Raw genomic sequence first — 12,722 nt, 5'->3', positions numbered from 1 at the left:
TACGGTCATAAAACTGGAATTCCGCTCGATTCCCATAATTTCGTGTGTTATAGCCCACGCCTTCGGCCGTGGGCACGAGCCTCCAGACCAGGATCGGCTAATATTTTTTCGGGACATCAAATACGACCTAAGGAACCATGGTCACCACCTATCATGACCAAATTACATTTTTGTCATTTTACGGTCATAAAACTAGAATTCCGCTCGATTCCTATATTTTCGTGTGCTATAACCCACGCCTTCTGCCGTAGTCCCGGGCTCGCGGACCTGGATTGCCTAATATTTTTTCGGGACATAAATTATGACCAAAGGAACCATGGTCACCGCCTCGCCATGACCAAATTATATTTTTTGGTGTTTTACGGTCATAAAATTGAAATTCCACTCGATTCCCATATTATCGTGTGTTATAACCCACGCCTTTGGCTGTGGGCCCAGGCCCTCGGACTAAGATCGCCTAATATTTTTTGGCGTTTTACGAACATAAAACTGGAATTCCGTCAGATTCTCATATTTTCATGTGTTATAGCTCACGCCTTCGGTCGTGGGCCTGGGGACCAAGATCGCCTAATATCTTTTTGGGACATCAAATACGGCCTAAGAAACTATGGTCACCACCCCGCCATGACCAAATTATATTTTGTGGCATTTTATGACCATACAACTGGAATTCCGCTCGATTCCCATATTTTCGCGTGCTATAGCCCATGCCTTCCGCTGTGGGCCCGGGCCCCCGGACTAGGATCGCCTAATATTTTTTTGGGACATAAAATACGACCTAAGGAACCATGGTTACCGCCCTGCAATGACCAAATCACATTATTTGGCATTTTACGACCATAAAACTGAAATTTCGCCCGATTCCCATATTTTCATGCGTTATAACCCACGCCTTCCGCCGTGGGCCCGGACCCTGTACCCGAATCGCCTAATATTTTTTCGGAACATCAAATACAACCTAAGGAACCATGATCACCGCCCAGCCATGACCAAATTACATTTTTTGGCATTTTAAGGCCATAAAACTGGAATTCCGCCCGATTCCCATATTTTTGTATGCTATAGCCCACGCCTTTCGTCGTGGGCCTGGGCCTTCGGACCCGGACCACCTAATATTTTTTGGGGTCATCAAATACGACCTAAGGAACCATGGTCACTGCCCCAACATGACCAACTTATATTTTTTGGCGTTTTACGGCCATAAAAATGGAATTTCGCTCGATTCTCATATTTTCATGTGTTATAGCCCACGTCTTCCGCCGTGGGCCCTAGTCCCTGGACCTGATTTGGTACATCAAATACGACCTAAGAAACCATGGTCACCGCCCCGCCATGACCAAATTATATTTTTTGGCGTTTTACGACCATAAAACTGGAATTCCGCCTGATTCCCATATTTTCGTATGCTATAGCCCACGCCTTCTGCCGTGGGCCCGATACCCAAGACCCGGACCGCCTAATATTTTTTGAAACATCAAATACGACCTAAGGAACCATGGTCATCGCCTCGCCATGACCAAATTATATTTTTTGGCCTTTTACGGCCATAAAACTAGAATTCTACTCGATTCCCATATTTTCGTGTGCTATAGCCCACGCCTTCTGCCATGGTCAGGACCAGGATCACCTAATATTTTTTTGGGACATCAAATACGACTTAAGGAACCATGGTCACCGTCCCACCATGACTAAATTATATTTTTTTGCGTTTTACGGCCATAAAACTGGAATTTCGCCCGATTCCCATATTTTCGTGCGTTATAGCCCAGGCCTTCCACCGTGCGCTATAGATATTCTAGAGTGTTGAATATTTAGGAAAGATATTAGCAGAAGATGATAGAATTCTCTAGATTATTTTTGTATCTAGAATCATCCCTAGACAAGTATAAATAGGAGTAGTCTTAGGCATTTGTATTGAAGCCAAATTCAAGAAATTCTTTTTCAATAACAAAGTTCTCCTTTCAAAAATCTCTCTTCTCTTTTTAAGCTTCCTCTTCTTTAGTTGAATCCTCCAATCTTAGTTATCGATGTTGGGCTAGCAGAAGGTCTCCGAATAATACTGCTCTTCTGCTATTCTTTATAGAATTTAATGTTCAATTTTACTCGCTATGTTGCTCGGATCCTCCAAAGGTGTGGCCGCACCCGTATCGGATCCTCCACAATATATTATGCATTTTTGGAGAATCCGAGCAACATACCTGACATGTATGTTCTTGGTTTAGGAAGTTACCCTCGTCTCATCAGAATATTGCTTATTGATTCTTTTCAGTCCTGAATTACATCACCACTTGAACATTGGACAACTTAATTTTTTTCCCACCTAACTGGCTTGCTGTTAACTGACATCTGTTGGACTTGGAAGGTGTACGGTAAAAAATGTAGAATGCTGGTCAGAAACCAGAAATGGAGAAACATTTTCAGCGTGCTTAGTTTAGTAAAATCATTACTCTCTGGGATCTGTATTTCGTCAAGTTTTAACTATTTCATGTGCTTAAAGTTGATTCAGTACTATTAGCAAATGTTAATTGTTCAACTTTCAAGATAGCAGAACTCTAACTTGAAATGTATAATGTCCTACTTCCCTTAAAAATTCTATTTCTTGAAATTATGAAGCTTCATATCCATGATAATCTTTAATGCCATCATTAATCTATTTGGTAGGAACAAGCTTGTTTCTTCTATATGTAATCTTGTCCATCATTTACAGAGAAAAGGATGGACTTATGCTCTTTTACCTTGTTCCTAAATTGTACACAAAGGCACTCATCAAAGGTTGGACGGATCCTTATATTTTCTATCCTAGCCAACTGTTGAAAACCTATGATTTTCAGTTCCTCTTGGGACCCTTTTTGACATTATGGATCTTGAAGAAGCAGCACAAAGAGTCACATTTGGTACAAAACTACAATGAGATTCCTAATGCTCATTTGCCAACTGTTGAGTCCATAAAATTGGTTTCCCTTTTTCTTTTTCTTTTTCTTTTTCTTTTTCTTTTTCTTTTTCTTTTTTGGGTAACGTGATTTCCCTTTGTTGTTATAATGATTTCCCTTTATGTATACAGAGTTCTTCGATGTTGTTGTTGTGATGATTTCCCTTTATGTATATAGAGTTCTGCGATGTAAATGGAGGATTCATCTGTGCTAAAGGAACACATGATTGTTTACGTTGTCCAGTACTATTTATATCTTGTACGTAGTAATTGGTATACCATTTAATTCCCTTAAACTTGCCTGATTTTTCCATTTAGGCACTTAAACTAAGCTTTGTTTTTATTAAATCCTAAACTTGAGTCATACTATGCATATTAGACACATACTGCTGACATGACACAAAGAGTGTGCCACATTTTTTTCTAAGCGTGTGAGAGGCCATCTTTCTCTACAAAAATTCTCTTCTTTTTAGTTCTCTCCATGCCATCGCGTCCTCCACTGTCCACCACTGTCCATGCCAAAAATCTCACCAGCAATGGAAACCACCCGTAACCACTCCATTGGAAAGCTCATCATTGCGGAAAAATCCACCAAATGATTGCCAATATAAGATAAGAAAATTTTGTTCCACAACACGGCACACTAGCTGCCATTTTTCTGAAATAATGTTTGTCTAAATGATTTTAAGTGTTTGCAGGACTTAAGTGGAACTGCAATTGTTGCTAGAAAACGCATACTATTGTGTAGAACAGAAGTTTTGACAAGTTATGATTATTGTGCTTTTTTTTAAGAAAAGGCTATTTTTTTCTTACGAAAACTTTTTCCAAGTTCAAAGCCTAAAATTTACAAAACAATTGAGTTTGTTTGGTTTTAATCTCGATTTGAGCAGAACCCAAATCGTCCCTTACCTAGCTTAGAAAGTATTCATAGTAATTTTGTTTATATATCTTTTTTCCATGTCAACACCGATGGTTTTTCGGGGCGGGGATTATGGGGGTTGGGGCAAGGGGTGAATTGTCTGAGGGTAGGTGTATCTGAATAAGGGGGGTGTTGGGTGATGTGCCCAAAACTGATTGGTTGATCTGGAGATTGAAACTCACTATGCTTTCAAGTTTTGGCTAATGGTCAAAAAACTGAAATATTCAATAGGAATAAGGTTTAATCAAGGTGTCTAAATGAAAAAGTCTGGGCAAATTTAATGGACCGCAAATGCATTCAGCCTCTTATTATTGTGCCCATATGGTGTCGCTAGAAGGAACAAACTCATCCAGCAGCTGTATTCATCTTGTCTTGGTTGTAAATTAGAGATAGAGTTTGCTCCGGGGTCACAAACTCAACAATAACTAAACACCAGCATTGTGTTCAATCATCCAAATGAAGTACATATCACTATCTTCGACTTCTTTCTTCTTCAACTTTTTTCTTTTACACTAGTATCCGCATCGCGTCAATCAAATCTCATACAGGTAGTACGCGCGACCCCTTCTTTTTACCCCTCGTTGGTCATTCCCCTACTACATGCTTCCTTTTCTACTTTAACTCTGACCCCTCTAATCCCTTTTCACTCGATCATATAATCAAAAAGTTGTTAGCAAGAAGCACTCCATTACGAGAATAAGCAACATATACTCCTGCTTGTGGCATCTAAGGTTAGGTGTAGACTTCAGTAAAATTGGTCAGACTTCTTACGCTCTACTCCTAATTAAGAGCTCCCCCAATTTGAGTAAACTTGGGATTTGGGTAAGTAATGATCTGGTTCATTTTTGTACTCGTATATTTGAATACAAGAAGCTAAAATAAGTTGGTAGGTCAATGCTACCGGCGATAATGGTGAAGCAGTTTTGAAATACCTGGACTCACCAACCTGCTTGGACCGACCACTCAACAAGCTGAAAGATGTAGCCTTGCAACTCTTGGGGGGCTCAAAAACTGAACTGCTTTCATAAAACTATTGTTTGCTCGTACTCCATATACTCCATATTTGGTGAGGATGAGCACTAAGCAAACGAGAGCCTTTGACTCCACGGAAGAAAGAAATATTTGTGGCAAGGCGCTGGATGGCTACACTGCAGCAGCAACATTCCCACCAAAGATACAACTGGTAAACCAATGTTCATGTCTTACATTAACTAATTCCGACTTATGCTTTAAATGGATCATGTTTATAAATTGCACATTGGTTCGGATATTAAACTATGCAAACAAATTGAATCATAACGCCTAAGACTTGAATTTTCTAAGGATGGTGAAACCTACATAGGAAATTAACTAAGAAATGGCCATATGGCGAACTAAGTGATGTAGTCTTAAAACTGAAAATTAAACGAGTCAACAATGCACTCTACCCTTTCGGCGATTATCTAATTCAGGTAACATCCAAGCACACTCTTTGATATTCATTGTCTCACCAAAAAAGCCACCTCATCTAGAAGTCGCATCCAATGGTTTCTGTTCATAACTTCTGCTTGCTAGGGAAAGCTGGGCAGTTAAAAGAAAACACATGGATAGAGAGCATGATTTCATAGGACGCAGCTTCTTAAAATATGTCCATCACATTCCCAGCTGCCAAATCTCACTAGTACTTGGAAGTGAAATTATGATCGATAGACCCCACAAATGCGTTGCGCAAGCTACAAACTGCACAAAAGTATTAGACATATATAACCCGATCAACCAATTCCGTTAAAAATTATAGCTAATGAACCTAAGATGGCACATTATCCGCCAGAAAATAAGGAACTTCCAAAGATTACAAAAGCATGTATCAATCATCAACCTGCGACATCCGCTGAAAGCCAGGGCAAACTGCAAAAAGAAAAATGTTGAATCTTGATTTCTGCCAACAGGTTCTCACCAAACAATAAATGAACATGCCAATGAAAAGGGCAATAAGTCTACCTGCTTTTGCTATTGAGCTCATAAAACAACCGACGAATACAGCATATATCACAGCCCTTAACAGGATTAAAGCTGTGTTGATAAAATAAACGCATCAGAGAAACCATAGTCACTTTCTCCATACAGCAGACTCCATCAAAACAAACCAAAACAATGAAGGGGGCTCAAGTGCCCCAAAAAACGCACCACAAAAGAGGCAGTTGTGCTTGCGACAAGTATCTCCCACCACGACAAGCATATCTTCTACAGAAATAAGTCCTAAAGTCCAGATAAGAATCAGAGATAATAAATTGCTATGCGAAGCCTCTAAAATTATAAGGAATATCTGCCAAGAATACATTAGAAAATTCTAATCCAGAATGGCCTTGGACCTAGAAGATACAACAAAATAACAACTGAGCTCTAGTTAGGGTGAAGCAACTGCACATGTTAAGACAAACACAAATTAGTAGCATAAACACAACGTACAGTCATTGCACTTAAAAACATAGAACTAATAAACTTCCTGTTGTCCTCATGGATGAATGCCAACATGCCAAAATCTGTAGTAGATACCCACAACCATCAGCTTGAAGGATAAAGTTGATTAAATTGCAGAAAGAAAAACTAGAAGTACAAGACCAATATAATCTCCAAAATAACATGAAAGACGTATAAAGAAATCTTTGAATTCATAACAAGGATTAGATATGCCGAACAGTTCCAAAATAAACCTTTGAAGGCCATGCAAAATAACTCCCCATTCATCTCTTTCTGCCACCACGTTCTCTCAGAGAGAGACTGAGAGTTTCTCCAGATGCAACATTATAGTATGCAAGAGACAAGTTGTCCTTGAGAAAACCAGCCTTTCCACTCAGCTTTTGTTTGTTTGCAGGAAGCTGGACCTCCCCGGAAATCTTCTCTTTTAGACTGGCAATGCTTTCAGACAGAGATTGCACTGTGATTTCCAGAACTTGTCCTTTGAGATTCCCTTCGTCAGTATTCGGCACAGATACATTGATCCTTGCAGGACCCTGCAATACAACCCAGCAGGAAACAAAATTTGCAAGGATGTAAGTAAACATGAGGCATTAAACAAAGTTCTAAAAGAGACACAGACAATTATGTAAAACATTGGGGGGGAAATAAGAAAGAAAGCTATCCCTACCGAGTGCTGAGCCAAAAACTGCTCTTCAGGAATGAGAACAGACTCATCAAGCTTTTGCCTCTTCGGCTCTGGCTCTTCAGGTAGAGGAGGGGCTTCTTCCAGTGGAGGAGGAGGAGGCATTCCTTGGGGAATAGGAGGAGGCGGAATCATAGACATTCCGGGCTGGGACATCGGGAGGGGAACAAAGGGGCGAGGTGCTCCCAAAGGTGTAAACTGTGATCCAGGAGGTGGTGGAATAGGATGGCCATGCGAATTCATGGCCATTGATGGAGGCATTGGTGGACGATTTACCATGAGATTTTGCTGACCTAGCATCTGTGGCATGGGAGGAGGTGGGGGCCGAACCTGAGGAATCATGTTAACCATAGGAGGTCGAGGTGGAGGCGGAGCAGCAACCCCAGCACCGGTGGAGGTGGAATACTGGACGGTATTAGGAGGCCTAGGAATATTCAGCGCAAGCCCAGGAGGTGGAGGTAGTGGCCTAACAGATGGAAAACCAGGTCTGGGAGGTGGAGGAGCCTGCGGACCAGGAAGGTTTCTTTCATCATTTGCAGCATCATTCTGATCATCTGCATTAGTGTTGTGAGACATTGCCTGGCTTGCAGTGCGACCAATGCTACCTGTGTGACCATCCCATATGACCTGCTTCGGCTCTTCCTTTTTTTTCTCAATCTCAGCCTTGACCGCATTTGAAACTTCTTCTTCCGTAGTACCAAATATATCCGGACGGGTTCTTGCAAGCCCAACAATGTTCCTAGATATCTCATCATCCTGCGCAAGAGTTGTCTCCTTAATCTTTGCAAACATCCTGTCTTTCTGTTCCTTGTACTTCGGATCAATGAGAGAGATCCTCATATGTTCAGACATTTCATTAATAGGTATTAGCTCACCAGTTATAGGAGAGACAACATACTTAGTCGGGTCCCTTTCTGCGGGGATCCTCTCTTCAGGCCTCTTCCAGTTCTTCACAATCCGCATAGGTGGGTCCTGTTCCTCTGCAATTCCCATGGTTTCAGCACTCTTGACATCACCATTCTCTTGAAGAGTCGCAGCTCTCATACCTTCTTCGACTAGCTGCACCTCTTCTTCATCCATCTCCATTTCCACCTCTTTTCCAGGCTCAACATACTCTTCTTCCTCCAATGTAGGCATCTTGCTCCTCCTTATAACCTCCTCAAGGGTCATAGGTGGAGGTAAATCCTGATCCTCATCATCAGCAAAATCTATAGTCTCAACGACAACAAAATCATGCCAATCAATCATAGCCATCTGCAACCTCTCCTGTTCTATCTCATCTTCAGCTTTCTGCCTAGCCTGCTCCTGTGACTTTTCCCACTCCAATCGATGCAGACATCGCTCCAGGACTGTTGTCATGTCAGCAGCACTCTTCCGTAGCTTATCCGTCAAGCCTTTAGGAGGCATCAGAACTTTCGAATACGCATCCGCAAGTGAAGTGAAAAACATGAACATGCTGTGAGTAGGCTTTAGAAAATGAAACTGCGGATTATTAATCTCCCTGCTCGTCAACCCTGTTAAGAAAGACTTCCCATTTCTGGCCACAAATTGTGCTGTAAGCTTAATGATATCCAATTCTTCACTTGTGATCCCTTCAGGGAGTCTAACAGTATATTGCTCTGCCTCAGGTGGCTCAAGAACCCTTCTGACAGGTCTAAACTGAGCAGACGGATCAGGCCTAGCAGTTGCCTCAGCACCATCAGCGGTAGGAGGAGCAGGGGCTGCTTCTTGGTCTGCTGGTTGAGTAGGCTGCTCTCCAGAAGCCTGATTCTGTGCACGAGCTTCAGCCAAACGGTGCTGATAATAGGCATGGTAAGGATCAGAAGCACTCAGGAAGTTAAATTTTGCATTGCCAGCGTTATTTAGAACAATCCTCTTCTCAAATTCTGGACCATTCTTCGCCACAAACTGTGCAGTCTTGTCGACAATACTCCTAATATCTGGAGGCGGATAAATGATACCAATGGTTCTCGTATGTGTTGCAACAGACGTTGGAACATTATTGGCTTTATTGTTGTCCTCTTCATTTTCCTCCATGTTATCATCCTTTGGTTCCTCTACCACCTGCGCTGGAGGTGTTGGTCCCAGATTCCCATCCAACGGGGGCGCTGGAAGGGGTAATATTGGCGTGGTGCTCAACATTTCTATTCCTGCAAGTTGCAGCAAATTCTATTTTTTTAAAATGATCAAGCAGTTATGCGGTAGCATAAGCACCAATAATAGTATAAAAAACCCCAAAAATATGCTTCTATCTTCATTTTGCTTTCCCCAGGCAAACCCCATGAACATGCTCATCACTTCAGTTGTCATTGAAGCAATCGAACCCTAGAATAAAACCTATACCTCAACTTATTCAAGAACGAAACCCCAAGAATATGCTGATAGCTTCATTCATTCAAGTAACAACAAAAAAACCAAAAGTAAGCCCAATAACTCGAACTTCATTCAAGCAAGCAAAACCTAAATACAAACTTACACCTTAACTTTCATTTAAAAGAGAGAAAAAAAATGTGCTCATAGTATCATTTCACTCAAGTAAGCAAAAGCAATACATATTCTAGTATTCTACAACTTCGGAAAGCCTTATTAGTGCATTTGCAGTTTCTACAAGAATCTACAGAAGATTAATGCTGGATTGACTTAGTTGTAAAGTTTATAGGCAATTTTTTGAGAGTCATATGCGGAAAATAGCGTCGAGCAAACAGAACTGCATACAATCCCAGCAAAAAATAGTAAACAATCCACAGAAACTAAAGTACCCAAATGCAGAAAAAGAGTAATGCAAACAGAGAAGAAAAAATATATGAAGCAAGACAAGGCAAACTAAACAATCTGCATTCCCATTGATTAAGCATCAGAAATTTATCCAAACCCAAAATTAATCAATCACACATAAAAGTGGGCTCTCTAAACAACAAGCGCTAAAAACTCAAAATTAATCACAAGATGTCATGAACCTTCAAGCTCAATTGTGTAAATGAAAGAATTAGTTATACCGGAATTACAAATACCCAAATTAAGGGTCCAGATTAGAAGTAGTTTAATGAGCAGAAACGGCCCAGATCAGTTCAATTGAAGATATAAGCCAGCTAGGATAGAGAGAAAGGGCATAACAGAATTCGGGTAAATTTCTCTTTCTTCCTTCTCGATAACCTCGTGTTCCCTTCTCTTCTTTTTCTTCTAAATTCTGATCCAATCCTCTCTTTTCTGCAGGTATCCAGTCCCATGGAGAGTTACTAGTTTCTATTTCCTTTATTAGTAGAATTAGGTTGTAATACAGTTGTCAATTTTCCATTTATATAAACAGAAAATCGTCCCAGAACAATTGTTCTTCATCTAGTTTATTAAAATTCTCAATTCAATAATCAGAAGTTGACACGAGAACTTTTACAACTGGCTAAAACCAAAAACACCACAAAAAAAATGTTGCAAAAGATTGTATCTTTTTCCTGAAATCTTAAAAACATTTTGGGCAGTGGGCATACCTTACTTAATCTCTTCTCTTTCTTATTAAGTAGTAGTAGCTCTAGCAAGTCATTACCTTTCCATAATTAGATGGGGAGGATTCAATAACACAGAGTATAGTAAAAATAATTCTCTGTTTGCCTTAGAAATGATGAAGATTGAAGAATGAAAAAGTTGAGCGCGAAGTGGCGAACCTGTTGAAGACTTGAAGAGGAGAGGAGTCACTCGCCGATAGAGATGGCGAATGGTGTGGGGCGGTGCGGTTACAGGGCAAACCCGCGAAGACTTAAACCTGCCCCGCAAAGCAAAATTTGTTGTTTTTAACTGCCCTGCACCGCGCAAAACCGGCCCCCATAAAAAAAATTAAAAATTTTTATTTTGGGATAATTATCAAAAGATACCACATTCTGATGCATTATATTCTTCTTTTTAGAGAAATTTTATGCAATATTTCCTGATTAAAATTGACAAGCTTAACATTCAGAGCTTCTGTACAGATTTCCCCCTTTTCTTGCTGACAATGGAACACATTAGCCCTTAAATCTAAACTTGCAATATTTTGGTCGAAAAGGAACTCTTGATAAGTCAAACTAAGACCTGCTTTGTTCCCTGGTTGTTGACTAAGTATACCTCTGCGTCTTGATACATTTAAAACAAGAAATTGAAACATGTGCACTAATTTTTGCCGACAAGTAATTCATGATTAAATTATTATACCAGTTCTTAAAGCACCACCCCAACATTTTGTCTTCATACTGTAAAAAAGATAGAATACTTTTTTCCAGGGGAGCTGTTCATTTCCATTTGACCAAGTGAAACATCTCCAAAGGAAAAAAGAACTAAATGCATCTAAGAAAGTGTCATATGGCCATATAGAATCAGATAACACCAGTGTTGCAAAAATTCCCTACAGCTGAGACTCCATACTTTTCTACAAGGCAAGAAAACGGATGACAATCACAAAATAATTAAAAACAGTAGGCTGATTACTAAACAGTAAATCATTAAATTGGCAAAAAAAAACGAAAAAGAGCATTAGAGGTTATATAATGATTGTTTCTTTTTAATTCATCAAATTCCTGTTAAATTAGCTATAGTTGAACTCCCTACTTAACATAACAAGTAGAATCCAAGAAACAATTACCAAACCTAGTAAAACCCGGTTTCAGATTCAATGTAAAACCCAAAATCAATCTTTTTACCTAACCCAAAACATAACCACAGTAGAGCAGCAAAAATACAGCGTGAGCTTCAAAATTAAGCTCGAATCTTATCCAAAAGAAAGAAAACAGAGAAAAAAAGAGTTATCTGATGTCCGTAATCTTCAAAATTAAGTGAAATTGTGGAAATGAAGAGTATACCAGGGATGAGGAGAGAGATTGTCGCAACTCGCAAGAAAAGAGAAAGATTGGTCCTGTTATGCCGCTTGAACTTGTCACTCGTCAGTCAGAGACAGATTGAGAGATCGGAGATGAGATTTGAGAGGGGAGATACGTTATTAGGTTTTAGTTCAGCAGTCGGTACCTTTCAGCGTTTTAGTGAGTTTTTCATCAAAATTGTCTATTTGGGAGCAGGTCCTTTAAATATACCTTTGAGCACCTTTAGTCCCTTAAATTTTCTAAAGCTGAGCACTTTTGGTCTAGCTAACGTGAAAACACATAGGCATCTCATGTGACTTGTAAAAACAAAGACCAGCTGCAAAACCTTTTACCACATTCTCCATTGTTCATCACTCCTGAATTTAATCGTTATTTAAAAGATTTAACGTAATTTTGTAGGTAAAAAACTCAGAAAGCCCTTTGTAGTTTATCCCATTTTTCAAATTTTGAGTGAAAATAAAACAAAATTATTCATAAAAGACAAAAATTAGCAAGTGTGAAACTGAAAGATGTTTCTTTTTCAAAATTACTTTTGAGTTCTCTATTCAATCAAGGTAACCCTCTTTCTATGACTCTATTTTTGTGTGGTTCTTTATTTAAAAGAGATCTAATCTTTATCTTGTACATGGCAAAAAAAAAATATAAGAAATGTAATAAAATAATATCACTTACTTCATCAGAAAAATAGTAAAACTAAAGCACCAAGAAGGGAATAAAATCAACTAAAAATATGTATATGGTTTACATTGTCTAGCAGTTGTCATTATAGCTTTCTAGAATCATCTATGATGCTTCGTGAGAAGAACCAGGAACAATAGAGAAGACTGACTTAATAATTCAACCACTTCGAGTTCACAACTATGAGTGAGGAGGTTCAAACTAATCTAT

General features: G+C 39.5%; 1 protein-coding gene across 6 annotated transcripts; it reads right to left on the bottom strand.

Annotated features, from left to right (window-relative positions):
• Positions 1-5,073: 5,073 nt before the first annotated feature.
• On the bottom strand, positions 5,074-12,007 carry LOC107807958 (putative splicing factor 3A subunit 1). Of its 6 annotated transcripts, XM_075233672.1 has the most exons (8): positions 11,817-12,007; positions 6,976-9,140; positions 6,542-6,841; positions 6,167-6,370; positions 6,015-6,086; positions 5,829-5,900; positions 5,707-5,735; positions 5,074-5,567 (listed from the first exon to the last, which is right to left on the bottom strand). In XM_075233672.1, the coding sequence occupies exons 2-3, from the start codon at positions 9,130-9,132 to the stop codon at positions 6,572-6,574; spliced, it is 2,427 nt and encodes an 808-aa protein (XP_075089773.1). In that variant the 5' UTR covers positions 9,133-9,140; positions 11,817-12,007; the 3' UTR covers positions 5,074-5,567; positions 5,707-5,735; positions 5,829-5,900; positions 6,015-6,086; positions 6,167-6,370; positions 6,542-6,571. The 6 variants fall into 6 exon arrangements, with proteins under 6 accessions (XP_075089773.1, XP_016487917.2, XP_016487918.2 ...); XM_016632431.2 differs by adding an exon at positions 10,650-10,784 and having other exon boundaries at positions 6,015-6,841; XM_016632432.2 differs by having other exon boundaries at positions 6,167-6,841.
• Positions 12,008-12,722: the final 715 nt, after the last annotated feature.

The sequence above is a fragment of the Nicotiana tabacum genome, chromosome 16 (genome assembly GCF_000715075.1).
Source record: "Nicotiana tabacum cultivar K326 chromosome 16, ASM71507v2, whole genome shotgun sequence".
In the NCBI taxonomy this organism is placed as follows: Eukaryota; Viridiplantae; Streptophyta; class Magnoliopsida; order Solanales; family Solanaceae; genus Nicotiana; species Nicotiana tabacum.
The sequence above is the reverse complement of the archived record's forward strand: the minus strand, read 5'-3'. Positions and strand labels throughout refer to the sequence as shown.